The sequence below is a fragment of the Aulostomus chinensis genome, chromosome 21 (assembly GCF_037954235.1).
Source record: "Aulostomus chinensis isolate RoL2024-O1b breed Wild chromosome 21, RoL_Achi_v1.0, whole genome shotgun sequence".
NCBI classification, from domain to species: domain Eukaryota; kingdom Metazoa; phylum Chordata; class Actinopteri; order Syngnathiformes; family Aulostomidae; genus Aulostomus; species Aulostomus chinensis.
In genome coordinates this window covers 3,527,499-3,544,530 of record NC_141340.1, presented here as the reverse complement: position 1 = coordinate 3,544,530, position 17,032 = coordinate 3,527,499, and the positions used below count along the sequence as shown (strand labels likewise).

The 17,032-nt window shown below is 46.6% G+C and overlaps 2 protein-coding genes and 1 long non-coding RNA gene across 4 annotated transcripts in view; 1 reads left to right on the top strand and 2 right to left on the bottom strand.

Moving 5' to 3' along the window:
* The window catches only part of LOC147241366 (enhancer of polycomb homolog 1-like), a 37,342-nt gene extending 37,021 nt beyond the window's left edge, over window positions 1–321 (bottom strand). The window contains exon 1 of the mRNA XM_086191649.1: window positions 21–321. The gene's annotated coding sequence lies outside the window, so the exon portion shown is untranslated. The remainder of the gene's footprint in view (window positions 1–20) is intronic.
* A 1,485-nt stretch (window positions 322–1,806) lies between these two features.
* LOC147241365 (uncharacterized) lies at window positions 1,807–13,814 on the top strand. The gene is made up of 3 exons (XR_015110832.1): window positions 1,807–1,833; window positions 3,688–3,814; window positions 13,738–13,814. It is a non-coding gene; the product is annotated as an uncharacterized LOC147241365 (long non-coding RNA).
* On the bottom strand, window positions 4,041–16,759 carry LOC147241364 (integrin beta-1-like). Of its 2 annotated transcripts, none has more exons than XM_086190971.1 (17): window positions 16,693–16,759; window positions 15,514–15,771; window positions 15,265–15,328; window positions 14,302–14,393; window positions 13,663–13,879; window positions 11,854–12,024; window positions 11,294–11,538; window positions 10,800–10,955; window positions 8,546–8,641; window positions 7,102–7,191; window positions 6,893–7,033; window positions 6,541–6,746; window positions 6,206–6,447; window positions 5,911–6,133; window positions 5,115–5,356; window positions 4,264–4,430; window positions 4,041–4,152 (listed from the first exon to the last, which is right to left on the bottom strand). In XM_086190971.1, exons 2-17 carry the CDS (start codon window positions 15,604–15,606, stop codon window positions 4,087–4,089), a joined length of 2,511 nt encoding a protein of 836 aa, XP_086047097.1. In that variant the 5' UTR covers window positions 15,607–15,771; window positions 16,693–16,759; the 3' UTR covers window positions 4,041–4,086. The 2 variants fall into 2 exon arrangements, with proteins under 2 accessions (XP_086047097.1, XP_086047098.1); XM_086190972.1 differs by having other exon boundaries at window positions 6,541–6,671.
* Window positions 16,760–17,032: the final 273 nt, after the last annotated feature.

The following is a 17,032-nucleotide window of genomic DNA, read 5'->3' as shown; positions in this document are numbered from 1 at the left end:
AGCTCGCGGTTGCAACTTACCTGCTGCTGGAAAAGCCAAAGGGGAGGAGGAGGAGGACGAGGATGATGATGATGGCAGCTCTTCTCCTGGTTGTCATGCTAGCTCGGTGCTAACGGCAGTTAGCTTCCCTTCGGGGCGCCTCACAGGCATATTTGATTGAATTTACGGTTCGGTTACGAAGGCGTAGCTGACAGAGAGACGACGCCAGGGACAGGAGGGGAGGAGGGAAACGACAGACAGGGAGGGTTTCTCGGGGTAAACTTCCTCAGTTGGATGAGGGTCACTTCGTCAAACAAACATCCAAACTGACCACCAAGCCACTTTACAGGCGGACTGTGATTGGAGGGCGACTGCCACCAATCACCTGTGGAGAGCCTGGGAGAATGAGCTCACTGGTCCCCGCCCACCACCACTCTCACACTGTTCCTTGTGTGTTACACATGAAGATGCAGACATTTACAGGGTGCTCAGGCATAACTGATAAACACTTTAACGTCATTTGTGTCACATACACCAAAGGGATACGCCGTGTCAATCACTGTCAAAACCAACTGAACCAAGTGGCGGGGATGAAAAGAATACTGACATTCCAGTGACTTTTAGCACTGCATTTCTCTCAAACCAACACAAACCATACAATAAACAGATCACTTTATTTTTTTCTTCTTCTTTAATGCAACATGGCAACAAACTGACATCGTCGACCTGCGGCGCGCCGCACAGCAATGGCAGTCTGTCAAAATAGGTATTAAAGTAATAATAGAAGAGGTCAGCAGGTCTGAACAGGCGAGGTTCCTCTCAGGTGCCTTTGTGATGGTGCCATCCATGGACTGACTTTGACTGATGTGGCCCAGTGTCACACGGGTTTGGTGACCGCTCAGGCCGGGGAGATGACCAGGAGACCGGGTCCCAGTCCCAGGGGGCACCCTGCAGTCGTCCTTTACGTCTCCGTATCACCTGTGTCTGGATTAAAACTATCTTGGGGAGGTTTAATCCCAGGATTGGTTCCCTGGCAATTCGGGGAGGGACTACACGGTGCCACGTTGGCACCCAGGGACTCTGAAGCAGTGTGTGTGTGTGGCAGGCAGACGGCGTAGGGCATGTACTGCCCCAGCTTGTGTGCAACTGACATCAGTTGCTGCTGCAGCTCCAGTTGCTCCATGTCGATGGTCTTGTGGCACACGGTGTGCATTAATCTTGTGTTCAGGAGCATCAAGAATAACACAACACAGGACACAAAGCCAGGGTGCCTCCACAGCATGGAGGTCTTTCTCTTCTGCCAGCCGGCCTCCGTTGGGGGGGTCAGGGTCTCGGGCTCAGTGCTCACAGCGGTGGTTTCTTCAGGGCCGCTGAAGGGACCAACGTCACCAAGCACACGGGTGGGACGGACCTTCTTTTTCTTCCTTCGTCTCAGTGGCGTTTCCTTGTAGCTGATAGTTGGCAGTCCATCTGGTCCGTAGTACCCCATTTCCAGCAGTCGAGCGCTTCTCCTTCTCACAGTCTGCATTTCTGATGGTGAAATAAACGTGTGGTAATATCTCCGTCCAAGCAGAGCGGTAACAGAGTGGCTGTTCTGCCCTTGGTTTCCTTCAGGATGGGACATCTTCTTTTTTCGTGTTTGGGCGAGATGACCAGTAGGATCAGGTCCCAGGTCCCTCATCCAACCAGTCATCTCGGATTTAATCTCAGTTTTGTCATTCTGACTGAGATCAAAGACAGAAATCTAAAAAGAAAAAGAAAACCTGCTTCAACCTGCCTGTGTCAACCTGTGTTTCTTTAGCATACACATGGAAAGCTAATGGCAGACACAGCGGGAGCTAAGACCCTCACCAGGTCCAGAACATATTCAGTAACAATGGCAAGAGAAGCGACATCGATAGACTAGTCCTGACTCAAGCGCGAATCTCTGGTTGACTCCCACTGGACGGCTAACTGCTCCTTAGCTCAGCTACAATGAACACTAGCATCAGAGGAAGTCCCCAACACTCCTCAGCTACGTTGGTACAATGTTGATTGAGCCTCACGATTCCGCATGAAAAAGACGTTGAGAAAAATTCAGAGATGTCGGAGCGTCACTCCAGCTGCGGCGCACCACCCGAGGCTTTCTTGGCTACCAGCGTTCATGGCAGCTAAGCTAACTATCAGTCATGAGCGCGCAACGGCGGTTCTGGGGCTCTGTGACACAAACACTGGACAAAATAGTCTCCATCTTGTTTTCTGGCACCACAGTGATGGACGATAAGCATGTTTCCCAAAAACTTTGTCTCTCCAGGATAAATGGAGATTATATCACCATATTTGTGCCTCTTACATATTTATCCTTAGAGATGTTTGGACTTAAATGGAATTATTTGTATGTGTAGCCTACATGTAGCTAAATAATGAAAAACAATAGGCAACACTTATACACGTATACAAGCACAAAAATGAGGCTAATAAGTAATTGTCCTCTAAATAACTTTCCTATCCTTTTACAATTTAAAAAAAAATCCACTTAAAAGTATTGAAAGGGAAAGTACTCAATGCAGGACAACATTCCTCTGAGTGCTGCACTTGATTATTGATGAGATATTCATGTAAATACAGGATTTTAGTGTTTGAGTAGATTGAGCAGGAGCTTAAGTTTACTGTTTTGATTCATCTGTTACCGGCAAGTATTGATGGATTAATCAGATTATTATTTTAATCATCACTCGAATTATTGTTTGGTTGTTGTTTTTTTTTCTTTTAAGTTCTGACATCATTATGAAGTGACACCGATGTGGTCCAACAGACCAACTGATGTCAAATGTCTGAATGCAGTTCATACTCACATTTGAGAAGTTGGAAGTAGGAATAATTTGCTGAGAGTTTGCTTAACTTTCCGTTAATCGGCTACTTCATTCATAAAGTCGAGCGTTGCACAGACACATTGACAACAAAACGCTGTTTCATACTTCAAGTTATTTTTAAGCTTCATTTGTAAAGTAGAAGCTGCAGAAACTGTTGAATAACTCTCAAGAGTTGCGGAGTCAGAGATGAAGGGGAGTAAAAACTTGCAGTTGAGGAGGAATGTACTTTTAGTTACAGTCTAATAGTGAGCCCCCCCACGCCGGCAGTATCTGTTACGTAACCGTCTCCAGTGCCGGTCACCCCCCTTCACACGCCTCGGCTGCCTCCTCTGACGCCGTCATATTTGTGGGTCACATTTGTGTTCTGATCAGCGCTGGATGAAAGGGAATGCTGTGTAGTGGAAGCATATGGAGTCATTTTCTCTGATGCTCCACCACCACCACCTCCCACTGGCTGTTGAGGCTGCACGCAAGCCTGCCAAGGGACTCTCGGATTGGAGGAGGCCGATGATTAATATTGCTTTATTCTGCTCTTCCGGCAAGGTCATCAGCAGCCATCTGTAGGCAGCAGCAAAAAAACAAAAAAAACAAAAACCAATAAAAAATCCTAATATCCTCTCAGATTTGATTCCAATTGTCTGCCAGCACCCAAAGTGGCTGGCTCTTCTGACACGCTATACAGTACCGCCAAGCTCCTCTACTTGATGACCTCACAGGTGCGTGCTGCTGCTGGAATACATAAGCACCACCCGTCTGGGGTTTCATGGTGTGAAAAATGGCATCTTGTGTGACTGTACGAGTTTGAAAGTGCCTCATCACTTCCAGCCAAACGACACTTTCCTCTTTCCTCATCTAGAGGGCAGTGGAGACCTTTTGTAAAGACTCGCTGATGCCACTTGCATTCCAGTGCAGGATCTCTTGCTTTCAGAGCCAAACGTCAGCAGCAACCAGAGCTTTTGTTTGTGTGGAACACTGTACAGAAGGTAAGCAGCTTTCCGTAAAGAGGACGCTAATGTTGCTTGTATCCTACAGACAACCTGCCTTCATTGAAGCAAGTGGGTTGTTTGAATGTGTGTGGCAGGTTTGGAGAGTGATAGTCAGAAGTTTCATATCAAAGGAGGTTAAGTCAGACATCAGTTAGCCCCCCCCCCACCCCCCACCCCCCCTTTCCCACCAAACAGGTTGGAACAACTGCTGAGAACAGTTCAGATGTTGTTTCTCTGCGCTTCACAGCAGGGAACCTGTTTGGCTGTTGTTACTGTCCTTTATATTTTGGGTTGACAACGGTGGTGACGGCGCTCTTGTAGATGGGGTTGTCCCTCTGCAGCAGAGAGGAAACAAGCATCATTCCAACAACACTCACATCCAGACACACTGCTCTTCAGCTCTGGTATCTGCGGACCCGCCCCTGACTGACAGCACAGCTTCTCACCCTATGCCAGCGTCTTTGCTTCAGCTCTCCCTGGAAGCGGGCAAACTCCCTGCGGTCATGGATGCTGGTGAGCAGTTTCCATAGCAGCAGCAGAGCCACGCCCAGTACCACAACAGAAGCTGATAGCACTGCAGTAATCAGGATCACATTCGGACCCGATGGGCATTCTAGAGAGACGGATGAAAACCACTTATTAGAAAGAGACGGTTGGTGAATCTAGCAGGAGGTAAAATAGGTGAGAGCGCACCTGGAGTTCCCTGCTCCTGGTCTCAGCTGGACCTGATTACATCATGATCAGATACACTGAGTTCACTCTCAGTACTTCCTCTTGTGACATGGTACTGACGCACGGGCACTATTTCAGTGACCTACTGTACTGTCCGTTTCTTTCCTGTCAAATTCTGTATGGCAGACGCACCTTGACACACATGGACCTCTGGTTCAGTCGTCTTGCATCGTATCTGATGGTGACGTCGCAATGTTTCTCCCTCGATCGCAACAACATCAAGAGCCAGCATTTTGAGATGTTCATTGTTCACCGTGAAGATTTAGTCTTTAAGTTTATTAGGATCCCCTGCAGCTGCCCAGTCTAATGACAGCGCTGAGAGTCGGCACCAACCGAGTCCAAGTGATGACACAGGATCAACAATAATTATAAAACCTATCACAGAAAATTCAAAATGCGACAGTAAATGAAGAGAATTTGCACAGCTTTAAGTATAATTTCAATAATTACGTCCATTTAGATTTGTGTGTCTAACTGGAGGCTGATTTCCATCATGGGGCCACCGTCGCCCTGATTCCTGCGGTTGTTTCCGATCTGCGTCGGTTCAGCAGTGAAAGTCACTTACCTCTGCGTAGAGCTATGTGAGCGTGTGCCGAGGCGTCCGTCTGTCCCGTCCTCAGCAGGAAATTAACTCTGCACCCGTCCGGGTCCACTTCCATGCACCTGTGGAGACCCGGGGAGGGGGGTACCATCTCCAAAACTCCAGCTTGCTCCACCAGCGTCAGGGTCAGGTTCAGCTTCGCACAGGTGGCCTCACACGACCTTGGACTCAAAGCCGGGGAGAAGGCCCGGCACAAGACGCACTCCCTGTGGGCCGCAGCGATCACAACTCCAGCATCATCAAGCATAGCACTTCCATCAGTCCAAATCAAAAGAAATTTCCTTCCAGTTGTTAGACAACAGTGACTTTGACCTTTGACCTCTAAAATCACTGACGCTTAATTTGAAAAAAACAAACAAAAACAAAACAAAAACAAACAAACCCAAAAGCAAACAAAAAACTCAAAAGTATTCCTCAGATATTGCATTCATGATTACCGCACCTTCGTCCCAGTGGAGGTTGGTTCCATACTGGACTACGTTCCCTCGAGGTGTTCCTGAGACAGCAACTTTACAGTAATGGAACCCAAACCTGCCCCTGGCCCCGCAGACGTGTCACAAGGAGGTAAAAACAAACTGCCTGTTTCAGCTCTTATGAGTGGACACATGCATATTTTATGTTCACCTGGCGACCATTACCTTCACCTGTGCTGTAACTGGTTGAAAGCTAAATGTCAGCTTTTGTAGAAAAGTGTGAACCCAGAAAAATCACACAGTCCATTTGAATTTCCACTTAAATTGCCTCAGAAAGGTCACGGTACCTGTGCAGGGTGCAGGCACTGGGACAGGAAGGGCACAGCTCGCAAGTTGGGCCTTGGAACCGTTTGTCGCTGCAGCTGCACGAACCGCACAGGCAGACCCCTCGACCTGCACACACCTGTCCGCTCTGAGCCAGACACGCGTCCACACCCAGAGGGCACTCGCATGCTCGGCCGCTGAATCCTGGGAGACACTCACACACCCCGCAGACACACCTGCCCCGCCCTGGGAAGGGAAACAGAGAGGTAAACACGTCTGCCTCTTGGAGCGTGGGATAGATAACCGTTCTGATGGTACCTCCACACTGCAGGCCTCGGTACTGATCGCAGCTGAAGTCGCTGCACTCACAGAAGCGCCCGTAGTAGGAATGACTGGGCTTTTTGCTGCTCTTCTGACAAACGCACCTCCCACAGACGCACTCTCCGCGGCCGCTGCACACGTCAGATGTATTTTCTCGGCGGCAGAGGTATGAGTCAACTCCCTCACCCGACTCTGCTTGATCACACTCACACCACCTTCCCGCTCTTCCTTCCTTACACCTGCAGCGCACAGACAAACGCTCAACTCCCTCCCGAGCAACCTGAACTTCATACCACGTATAAGGATTTATACCACCAAGCTACTTCACTTACCTGCATTCGCCGCACTCTAGAGTGCCGTTTCCATGGCTACATGAAGGACCGTGTAGGTGCAAGTCCTTTTGACATGAGCAGTCACATACAGGGCTCAGCAGGATCTCCACCTCGTCGCTGTAGCCTTGGGGCTTAACAACAACACTGGATGAGCTTTGTGGAGGAGTCACGCAAGGAGGCGCCGTGATGCTTACAGTAAAGCTCACCTAGAGGGGAGGGGAGACTGCCTTGAGCACAAATATGACGCTCCACTAATGAGGTAATCATAATTAGAATCACTGCGGCTGCGAATGGCCACATGCTAGCAGCAGTGCTTACACAATTTACCTCACGCAGAGCGCCGGCTACACACCTCATCACCGATGGAGATGTTGGAGCAGCTCCTGCCCTCGTCCCCTCGCCTCAGCTTGTGATCCATACAGTGGGAGGTGTAGGAAATGTGATAGCCCCGCGGTAGCTGACTGTTCTCCATGACAATCTCAGAGGTCAGAGCCTGCAGGAGAGACCGGGCGGTGTCAGCCGTCAACGCAGGAGGTTCAGGTGCGTTTCTGCCTCACTTACATTGTACGCCTTGACGATTAGCTGCAGGATGTTGTGGGAGTTGTTGGAAAGAGTTCCAACGGCACATCTGGGGAAGATGCTTTTAAGGTCCTGCAAAGAAACAATAACGTCAGCATAAACGGGGATGACACAAGCAAACGCGACCCATGAATCAGGCGATTATGAATCGCGATGTTTGAACGTGCTAATGAGAGACTTGTTCACTGTGTGCACATTTGCAGATTTCCAGAGAACTCTGACCTTTGGCTGAAGCCAGAGTGGAAATGTTTCACTTTTCTGATGTTTAAAGGGATTTCTTTTTTGACTTCCTATTTTTATTTTTTTGTATCTGTCAATAAAAATGCATGAACGCACGGTGTAGGTACCAAAGTCCTGCTGGAGTTCTGTTCACAGCGCCGCGCTTCACTAAGCATGACCAGAGGCACGATATGTTTTCGGGTTGTCTGTCTCTTCGCGTTTCTCATTCACATTAATATTTATAACATTCATCATCAATAGAATTCCTCCATATTTGGGGCAAATATCCAATGAGAGTCAGGAATGAACTGAAAAGACTTTGTCGGTCAAAGGTCAAAACCCGAGGTCACTGTCACCGAACTTTAAAGTTTGTTCCTCGAGGATGAAGGGAAAAGATTTTGGTGTTTAAGGAACATTTCTGATCGATTTCAGAATTACAAAAACAAAAAAAACAAATCTCTTTTCACAGCGTCTTTGAGAATCTTATATTAAACCAACCATGAATTTTACATCAACAAACTCCTCTGTGTGAATATCAAAAAAATTAATAAATAAATAGTAACATAACTGAAGCGCCACGGAGGTAGAGACTTATTTTGCTCAGCATTTGAGGAAAAATGTGAATAAACTGATACAATTTCACTAAATGAATAAAACATCAGAGTGCAGATTAATACAGGCTGTCTATTTTGTTTTTAAAAATCATTTTCGATCGATGCAGCCCCTGCAACCATCGTTGGAGGGTGACGGGGGCAGAGCGCACACCTTGAGGCTAATTCTAGATGTTTACTTCTCATTCATCTACAATATCATTATGGAGGTAAAATGGACTCAAATCCAAAAAAAGATGATATATTGAGTTCCTAGCACACTGGTTCCATCCAGGCACGCCCTGGGAGAGTTGTATGAAGAGAAACCTAATGGTGAAGGCTTGTCTTCAGTTGTCTCCGCTTCAGGTGACCAGCAGGTGAGTTTTCTGTCTATCATACAAACAATCACTTCCCCAGCAGAATCTTTGACAAAGTGACATGTAACGGGGGGGGGACAAAGCTGAAAAAAGGCTGAATTATTCTCATGCACTCGGGTACAGTTGTGCAGGTTGAGAGGTGGCTCCTCAGTAGAGATACTCGACAGCTCTCCGTCGCACCAGAGTGTGCTTTTATCAGCCGAAGAATAGAAAGGTGAGCAGAGATTTCCTCTGATATACCTTGTACAAGTGCGCTACGTCTTCGGTGACTGCGAAGATGATCTGGATGTTCCTCTGTCTCAGTATTTCAGCGACATGTGCCACGGAAGGGTAGTCCTGACAAAGGAGAGTCAGGGGATAGCACTCAGACCTTATAAAAGTATATAATCAGGAGTTAAACACACTCTTCTCTCACTCTCTTCAAACAAATCACGCCGTTTCTCATTCTATTTTCTCTTTCTGACACTTGAATTGGCTCCAAATGGATAAATGAGCACCATTCAGACACACCTGCATCCGGCTCTATCACTCCCAGCCTCGGCGACAATCTTTTCAGACATAAATAGATTAATAATGACCAGAAGTTCCACCTCGCCCTTCATCAGCCTGGACAGGACACACTCGGTGAAGACAGAGCTGAGGCACACAGGGACACAGAGGCACACGGAAGCGGCACACACCTTCCCCGCCATCCACACACAACAAACACGGTGAGATTAAGAGATGAAAGGTTTGGTTTGGATTACCCAACAAACACTCAAACTGTTTCCCATCAGGGTGTGCCTGTCAGCAGCTTCTTTCCCCAGGGAATTGAGCTGTTGATTCTGACCTTTAAATCACTGTCTTTGACTTCTGTCTTCAGCAGCCTGGACCTCTATTTCACTGCTAGGATTGCAGACGGGAATCAATTTAGCACGCGTGGCAATATCTGGGCCATGGGATAGACATTTCATGCTCCCTTGGACCACGGCTACCAAAAGAATACTACAAAAGAGTGGAGACGCAGTTGGGAAAGCTTTGGTGTAAACCAAATCTGAGTAAACCAGTGTGGTAGCACCAGATTATGAAATTACAACATTAAGATATTTGGTGACTGGAACGATCCAGCACAGGAGATTTGCATCTGCCGGTTTCAACCGTGCATTCAAACCATTTACATCGTCATGAAAGACAAAATTAAAAAAAAAAAAGCCCGTACCAAATCACCCATGCTGCTTAAGAGACGTTCATCCGAGGCGGCCACGGAGACGTCGGCCTTCCCTCGAATGAAGGCACCGTTTTCTGTCACCTGAACAACACCTGCAACTCCTCACAACATTCCTTCCAGCACTTTGAGCACTAACAGAAACAAAAGCCATTGACTTTGAGGGAAGTAGAGGCCAAGAATCTCTATGGTTGATATCTCCTAAATTCAGGACTCAAACCAAAACAGCATAGATCAAGGCTGCCCAAAGCAGGGCCTGGGGCCAAATGTTGCCCTTTAGAAAGTTGCATTTGCACCACCAGATGTGTGTGTGTGTGTGTGTGTGGTTATGATTTGACGGCGATTTAGTGCGAGGGTTTGGAGTTTTGGCTCATTAAGGGAAAAAGTTCTGGCACCCCTGGTCTAGTTTTATATCATTTCAGATTGAAGTATTAAAAATGACCAGCATGATGAATAAACTTCAACTTGAGCTCCACCTGTCCATCTTGTGCCCATTTTCACTGCTTTTTTTCTGTTTGTTTGACCGACGAACATGAGGTCAAGTGCAGCTCCCGGGGAGGATAAAAGTTTCCTCCTCTTCTTCACCACAGTTGCTCTGAGAAAGTTCCTAAATCACTGCTAAGCTTTGGCTCCTTGCTTGAAAATTTCCGGCTAAGCGTGGAGCTCTCTGAGAATATTCTCGGACGGTTGGTGAACACGGCCCCGGAATTCTGCAGCTCCTGGGAATCTGCTTAAGGCAGAGAGCTACTCCCCCCTAAAAAAAAAAAGCAGCATCAGATGACTCAGAAACCAGCCTGGACTCTTGTCATGTCCTACATGGGGAGCGCCAACGCCAGCCCTGCCTGTCTGCCCTGTGAGAGGTGCCTAATGGTGCTTGACAGGAACAATAAGTACCAGAACTTGTTCTTCGCTCAATGACAAAAGAGTTGCACTGTGGACCTTCCCGCACTGACAGAGACCGTGTGATTACATACAAGAAGGATGGATGTGGTGATGCGCTTTGCAAGACGCTCTTGTTGGATGTTGTCAAAGGTGCTGGGTCACTTTTACACATAGGTTCCGCAACATTGCCATAAAACTCACCCAGGGGTCGTGATGCTTTTGTTCACACTCAGCCAAAAGTTCAGACCCAATGCGATATGTAGCAGAGGCGCTAGCGCCGGTGTTCTAAATGAGCTGTGGCGCCGCGACTGCCGGGTTCGTCCCTGACTCAAATTAGTTTTAGGGTGAGTGTTTATTTAATTCAATGATAAGAAGACAAGAAGACAAAACTCAAGCTGAATTCTGCACCTGTGAATTTCCTCTGGTGTACACATTCTTGTGCAAGTAGCACTTTCCGTCATTTGGAAGCACAATGCCCCCCAGTTTGCCATCCCCAGCGACATGGAAGCCAGCGTCCGTGGAGAAGACCAGCAGACGAGTGACGTTCCTCCAGCCGATCTGCTCCTGGGAAATGAGACGCTCAATGAACCCTCCATGGGCAGCAAATAAAGCACCACAACAACATTTCCGGCAAACGTATGTACAAAGAGTCACCTCCCTGCTTTCCTTAGGTCTAAAATATAAAAGCTGAAGTTATTAAAACATAACTCTAACATTTGAATACACATAAGTTTAAAATACACCCCAATCTGACGAGTGCAGTTTCCCAAAGGATGCTTAGTCTTCTAAAATACCTCCTTCATCTATTGTCTGCAGTGCTTCCACTTCCTCCACATCACGCCCACCCAAAACAACAATCTCTGTCGTGCAGCCCCGCTCCCTGCTGAGCATCCTCACATTACCTCACACACAGCGGCCTGCATCAGGGCCTCCAGCCCCCCCTCGGGTGAGTCCAGGTTGCCAGAGATGCGTTGCTCCCCCACCAGCTCAGTGAAGAGGGATCCATTAGTGGTGAGGCTCAGGATGTGGTGATAGGTGAAGGGGGGGGCACAGGGCCAGGGCTCGCTCCTTTTGCAGGGGTTCCTGAGCATGTCCTCCGCCGTGCTGATGTACGGCATCACCGTCTTGTCCACAAATCCACCAAAGCCTTGAGCAGAGGGAGTGAATGAGAATGACTCAGAAGAAGTTTGGAGGGGTGACTCTGTTACTGGAGGGCGAATAACTAATGCCCACTTTTCCCTCAGCAGCTACCAGTTGTCCTTGAGCAAAGCACTTAATACCCAATCGCTCTAGTGGTGCAGCTCCGTGGCCAATGGTAAGATTATGATTGTTCTAGGCAACTCCCAAGAGTGTGTGTGTGAACGTGAGCCCACGGTATGGAATAAAAGGACTGGGCTGGTTAGAGAAATAAAGAAAAATGACACTTACATTTTAGGTGAGAAGGAAATAGAGAGAAACAAACCCATTCTGAAGTCGTTGGTGGTCTTTCTCATCTCCTCCATGAGGTCAGCGCCCAGCTGTTTGACGTTGGGCAGGTCGTCCTCCATGGAGAAGGACAGGTCCATCAGGTAGTACAGGTCTACGGGGTAGTCCGCCACGCGCTTGAACTTGACCTCGAAGGTCTGGGGTTGGCCTACGCATGGAAAGTGTCTCTAATCTTAGACCAAACTTGATGCGCTTCAAAACACGTCCGTTACCTCTCAGTCAGTTCATCCACACGGGAGTGGAGCGCTGAAAATGCTACTTTAGCAAAACACTGACAAAACCAAACCTAAAAAAATAAATAAATAAACAAAACAACTCACGACTCATGTTCGAAGGACTTGGTCAACATATACTGAAATCAAGCTAACTGGCTAAGCTGTAGCTAACACGATAGCGGTACGTTGATGTGTATTTAGCAATTTTTAGCAGCTTCACTACTGCTGGAAACTACTCAACGAGAGGTCTACTGCTCACGGAACACTTATACTTCCTGTATAAATATTAAAAATGTAGAATTTAGTGCTTCTAGAGTCAATCACATGACAACGCTGGAACATTTGGCTCAGATTGTTTGCGTGTTTTCATAGCCTTCATGCTAATGCTAGCTGTATCACTTACAGCGACTGATCTAAATTTGAGGCTAAATCTAAATGTTAAGGGATGCAATTATGGACAGCACAATGAATTTAAAATCCATTTTTAGCGAAACAGAATAAATGTCAAGCTATAGGCACCATAGTCAACTGACTGAGGGCCAGTGGTGCTAGTTGATCTTCAAAATCAAGACCACATTTCCCACAATGCACCTTCTTGTGGTGCGAAACAATGCTTCCTGGGCTGCGAGAAAAAAACAAAAAACCTCCACAAACTTTAGCTCTGTTCTCTCCGGAGGAACCTCACTCAACCTCACTGAGGTCCAGAGGTAATCTCTAAAAAAAAAAAAGTGATAACAAGAGCTTTGAGTCCCTGGGGACGAATGCTCTGCAGAAATAGGTTATATCCAGCAGCAATTTTTCTTCAAGGCAAAATTTGTCCCCAGAGACGGCTGCAGGGATGACATATTTTGGTGGGCCTACCTGGAAATTAGCCTCACCCCAGGTTCCCCCAAACCAAAAATCCAGTGGGATTTTGGATTTATTTTTTTTTTACAGAATATGGAGGTCAGAGGCAATCAAGTCTGTGAGATGTTTTAGTTTAACATTTACTAATGAATACCCCTTTGTGTCGTTTTTGTTTTTTTTTTTTTTTTAATATAAAGGTAAACGCAATCATTAGAAATACAAAGCTAACATGTCACCAGGATGACCTCAAAAAAGTGATAACAAGAGCTTTAAATCCCCAAAGAAGAACAGCGAGTAGAAATGGGTCACTGGCTGCGTTTCTTCAGGGCAGAATTTGCCCTTATCATTTCACTTTGTATGGTTTTTTTTTTATTAATTTTGAGCTATTACAAGGCACCTATGGCCTCATTCATGAAATATTTTTATGCACAAATTTGTTCTGACACACGATAGGACTATTTGCCCTCAGTTTTGTCTGACAGGAAGCAAAGCCTGGGGGCTGTTTGTAACTCCTCGCTCCTGACATCCATTGTGTCCCTGGGTGATTAAAAGAGACACACAGAAGCCACCAGACTCTGCTTCCTGTCAGTAGAATAACTGGATGAAAGTAAAATAAGAAGTACAAATTTATGTGCAAGAACATTTCATAAATGAATTTACTTATTTATGCTGGATTTTATGTCTGTCGGACAGAATAACTCAGCAATGCTCGGCTGGGCACCCACCTGGTCTGAGGTGCAGCAGGACTCTCTGAGGCTGGAGTTGGGTGACGTGTTGATGTTGGTGTCTTTGTTTTTTAGGCTGGAGGGTGATCTCTTCATTTTTCAGAAGGACAGCGGAACCTCTGGGGTCCTCCAGGAGATCAAGAGGACAACCCCTCCTCAGCAGCGCCCCGGCTGTGTCGCAGCGCTCCCATACTTGCTGACCCACTTCTAGAAAACTCTTAACATCGGTTTGGGTTTTAGTTCAGGTCCTCACTGAGCAACTTTTCCTTGACTATCTCAGAAAGAAACCCACTAATGTGATACACTCCACTGCTGCTCTTTGTGTTTGGGAAATGTCAGCGCTGGTGTTGCAGGGAGGGTGTGAACGTGACAATTAAAAGCAGCAAGTGAGTGTGTTTACTTCACTCTGTGTTCACAGCATAGCTGCATCTTTGGCTATTTTGATGAAGTAATTCAGGAGGACACACGCATCCACACCCTACCACATGTTCTGATGCTGTTTATGTTCAGGGCAACACAGAATCATGGCCGTTCCCACCGACGCCCGTACTGAGAGAGGGGCAAAAGAAGCCTCCTCCTCTTCAGGGCTGCATGATCCCCACGAATGAAAAGCAGGAGAGTGCTTTCAAGGCCACTCACCTCCTCAGTACACCAAGCACATTGTGGCCCTGCTGCCAGACACTCTCCACAGCTCCTGACCCCCTGACTTTGGCATTCGTGATCCGAATGGGCTGGAGGTGGAACAGAAACCATCAAAAAGTTATACCTTTTCAGCAAATTAATGCAACATACAATGTCATTGCTTGCCATTCCCGTTTTTAGGCCCTCACTTCTGGAGTCTTGTATTGACGCCTTGAGAAAATCGCTTTAAGTTTGGCACAAATGTCCATTTGGAATCCAGGATGAACTTGAAGGGTTTTTTTTGTTGTTTTTTTTTTGGGTCAAAAGTCTCTCGTCACCACCCCGAACGACAACGATATCCGTCCCATTCTTGTTAAGGAACGCCTTGATGGAACTTCTTGGAATTTGGCACAAACGTGAAGAAAACGTGGAGGGAAAGCCTTCAGATTCGGTTGAAACTTCAACTCAAACTCAAGGATGACCTGACTGGATTTCGGTGGTCAAAGGTCAGAAGGTGTTGGGTAATAATTCTGGAGTTTGGCATAAAATGTCGATATTTTGACATTTTGTAGCCAGATTAAAGGTCAGTTTCAGTGTAACATCACACGATTTAAACAAAACCCTTCTCTGGAAGTCCTCTCAGCCCAAGTCGGTTGGTAATTCTAGGTTTTCCTCTGCTATACGTCATCCTAACGGACACATTTGAACCTGGTCTTCATCTCATTCCAATAAAGAGTTGTAATATTCCTTTACAAGATCATTCACATCCAACCTGCCTCATCATACCACTTGCACAGAACATGTCATGAGCACATCACACCTGATCCTACAACAGCCTCTCAGCCCCGAGGACATGAGGGGATGGAGATTTTGAGCAGCAGACAACGGGACGGATCCAGGTGACAACCCAATTACAATTTCTGAGTAGAAAGAATAATGTTTGCTTTTAGCGCATCCCCAATGAGAAAAGTATTGACCCACCTCGTGTTCCTGCGGTGCTGTACCTGCAGCACAATAACAGCACAAAAGCAAATAACCGGCTCATCTGGAGGAGGAACAAAAAGAAAAAGGGACGAAGGGAAGTGATTTACTCCCTTAAAACGTGGAGCATTATTTCTTTTCACATCATCAAGTGGATTTGTAATTGGTTTCCCCTCCGAGCAGCTCACGAAAGACCGTGGCGTTGTATTTGGTTTGTACAAGAAAAAAAACAAAACAAGAGGCACTTACCTTGTAGGAATCAAGTGTGTGGAGATAAACATGAAAGGGGACAGGGGTGTTGTCTCTCTGGGGGTGGGAGCAGATGGTTCCTGTGCAGGACATGATCTAGGGGACTCCTCCGCCTCGCCCTCCCTCATATATCCTCCTTCTCACAGCAGCCACAAGTGGATCTGCTGGCTTATGTTTCAGGGTCCCGAGCAGCAAATGATCTCTTCAAGTAAGCCCAAAGAAAACGAGTATAAATCCTTGGTTTTCTGCTGAGGGAGGCTGGAGAAAATAAAAGGACACTTTCTGTCATATGGCACAGAGCTGGTATAAGAGAGCAAATGCTATCACCTGCAATCTTTGCAATACTCTGCTTTCTCAATTGTTTGGCCTTGCACACCCCTGTATGCTCCTGTCGCCTACACAAAAGGCTATCGACCAACTGCCATGGAAGCTAAATAGGATTTGAGGATGTGTTTCTTGAACCTATGCAGAGGCATTCTAGCACCCTTTGTGTTGCGAGTCCCGCGAGGAGAACATGAGCACCCATCTGCAGCTCGTGGTAGATTTATGAACAGCCAGCTGGTGAGATTGCGTCCCACAGAAGAGCTGCTTCCCAGGTATGTGTGGGAAAATATACCGCCACATGATCACATAGCATCAAAAACTAAAATAATGGAAGGATTATCTGCAGCACTCTATTAAAGGCCGCGAGTAAATACGCAGCGAATTTCCTCAAGACCAAGCAGCTTTCACTGCCCACTCTAAACCCACCGTAACACGAAAGACAATGGAATTAGTCCAGAAAGCAAAAATGAGATGGCCAATACATCTGAGTGACAGTTGGCTTGTTATACCCCCGCAAAAAATAATGCCGTTGAGAATTGAATTACATTATGGGATGAAAAAAAAGCCCTCCTTCCCTATTTTTTTTTTTAGCTGACTTCTATTTATTATCAGTCTGAGTATAATAATGGTTGCAGACAGAGTTTAAAATAAAAAACGCACCAGAAATCACCTCCACTGCCGCATCACCGCATAGGCAAATAGAATTTGACAACACCGGGTATGAAATAAATTTTACAACACAACGCAAAAGAATTCAGTAAAATATGGAGTAGCCATCAAAGCACAAAGAAAGATCCCAGTGATTTGAGAGGATTACATTTCTACATACAGAGCGGCGCGACTGGCAAACATTACTTTTTTTAAAGACGTGCAGTTTTCTAATCCGATCCCAGGTCATCGACCACGCATGGACAACCTCTCGAACAACTCTCCAAAGGTCCCTGCTGGAGGAAAAGCAGAATCCACCTCACTTTTCACTTTAAAATTGCACACAAACTGTTGGCATCTGTGACCAGATGTGGCAAATGTACACACATTCATTACTCAAACAGAAGTAAAAGTACACCAAAGACAAAAAAAAAAAAGACAAGCGGACATCCCGTGCTTCACTAAAACTGAGGGCCTACGTTCTCTCCAACAAGGAACTCTCGCTACGTTCTATACGTCGTTTGTTGCGATCGTGCATCAGACCCTC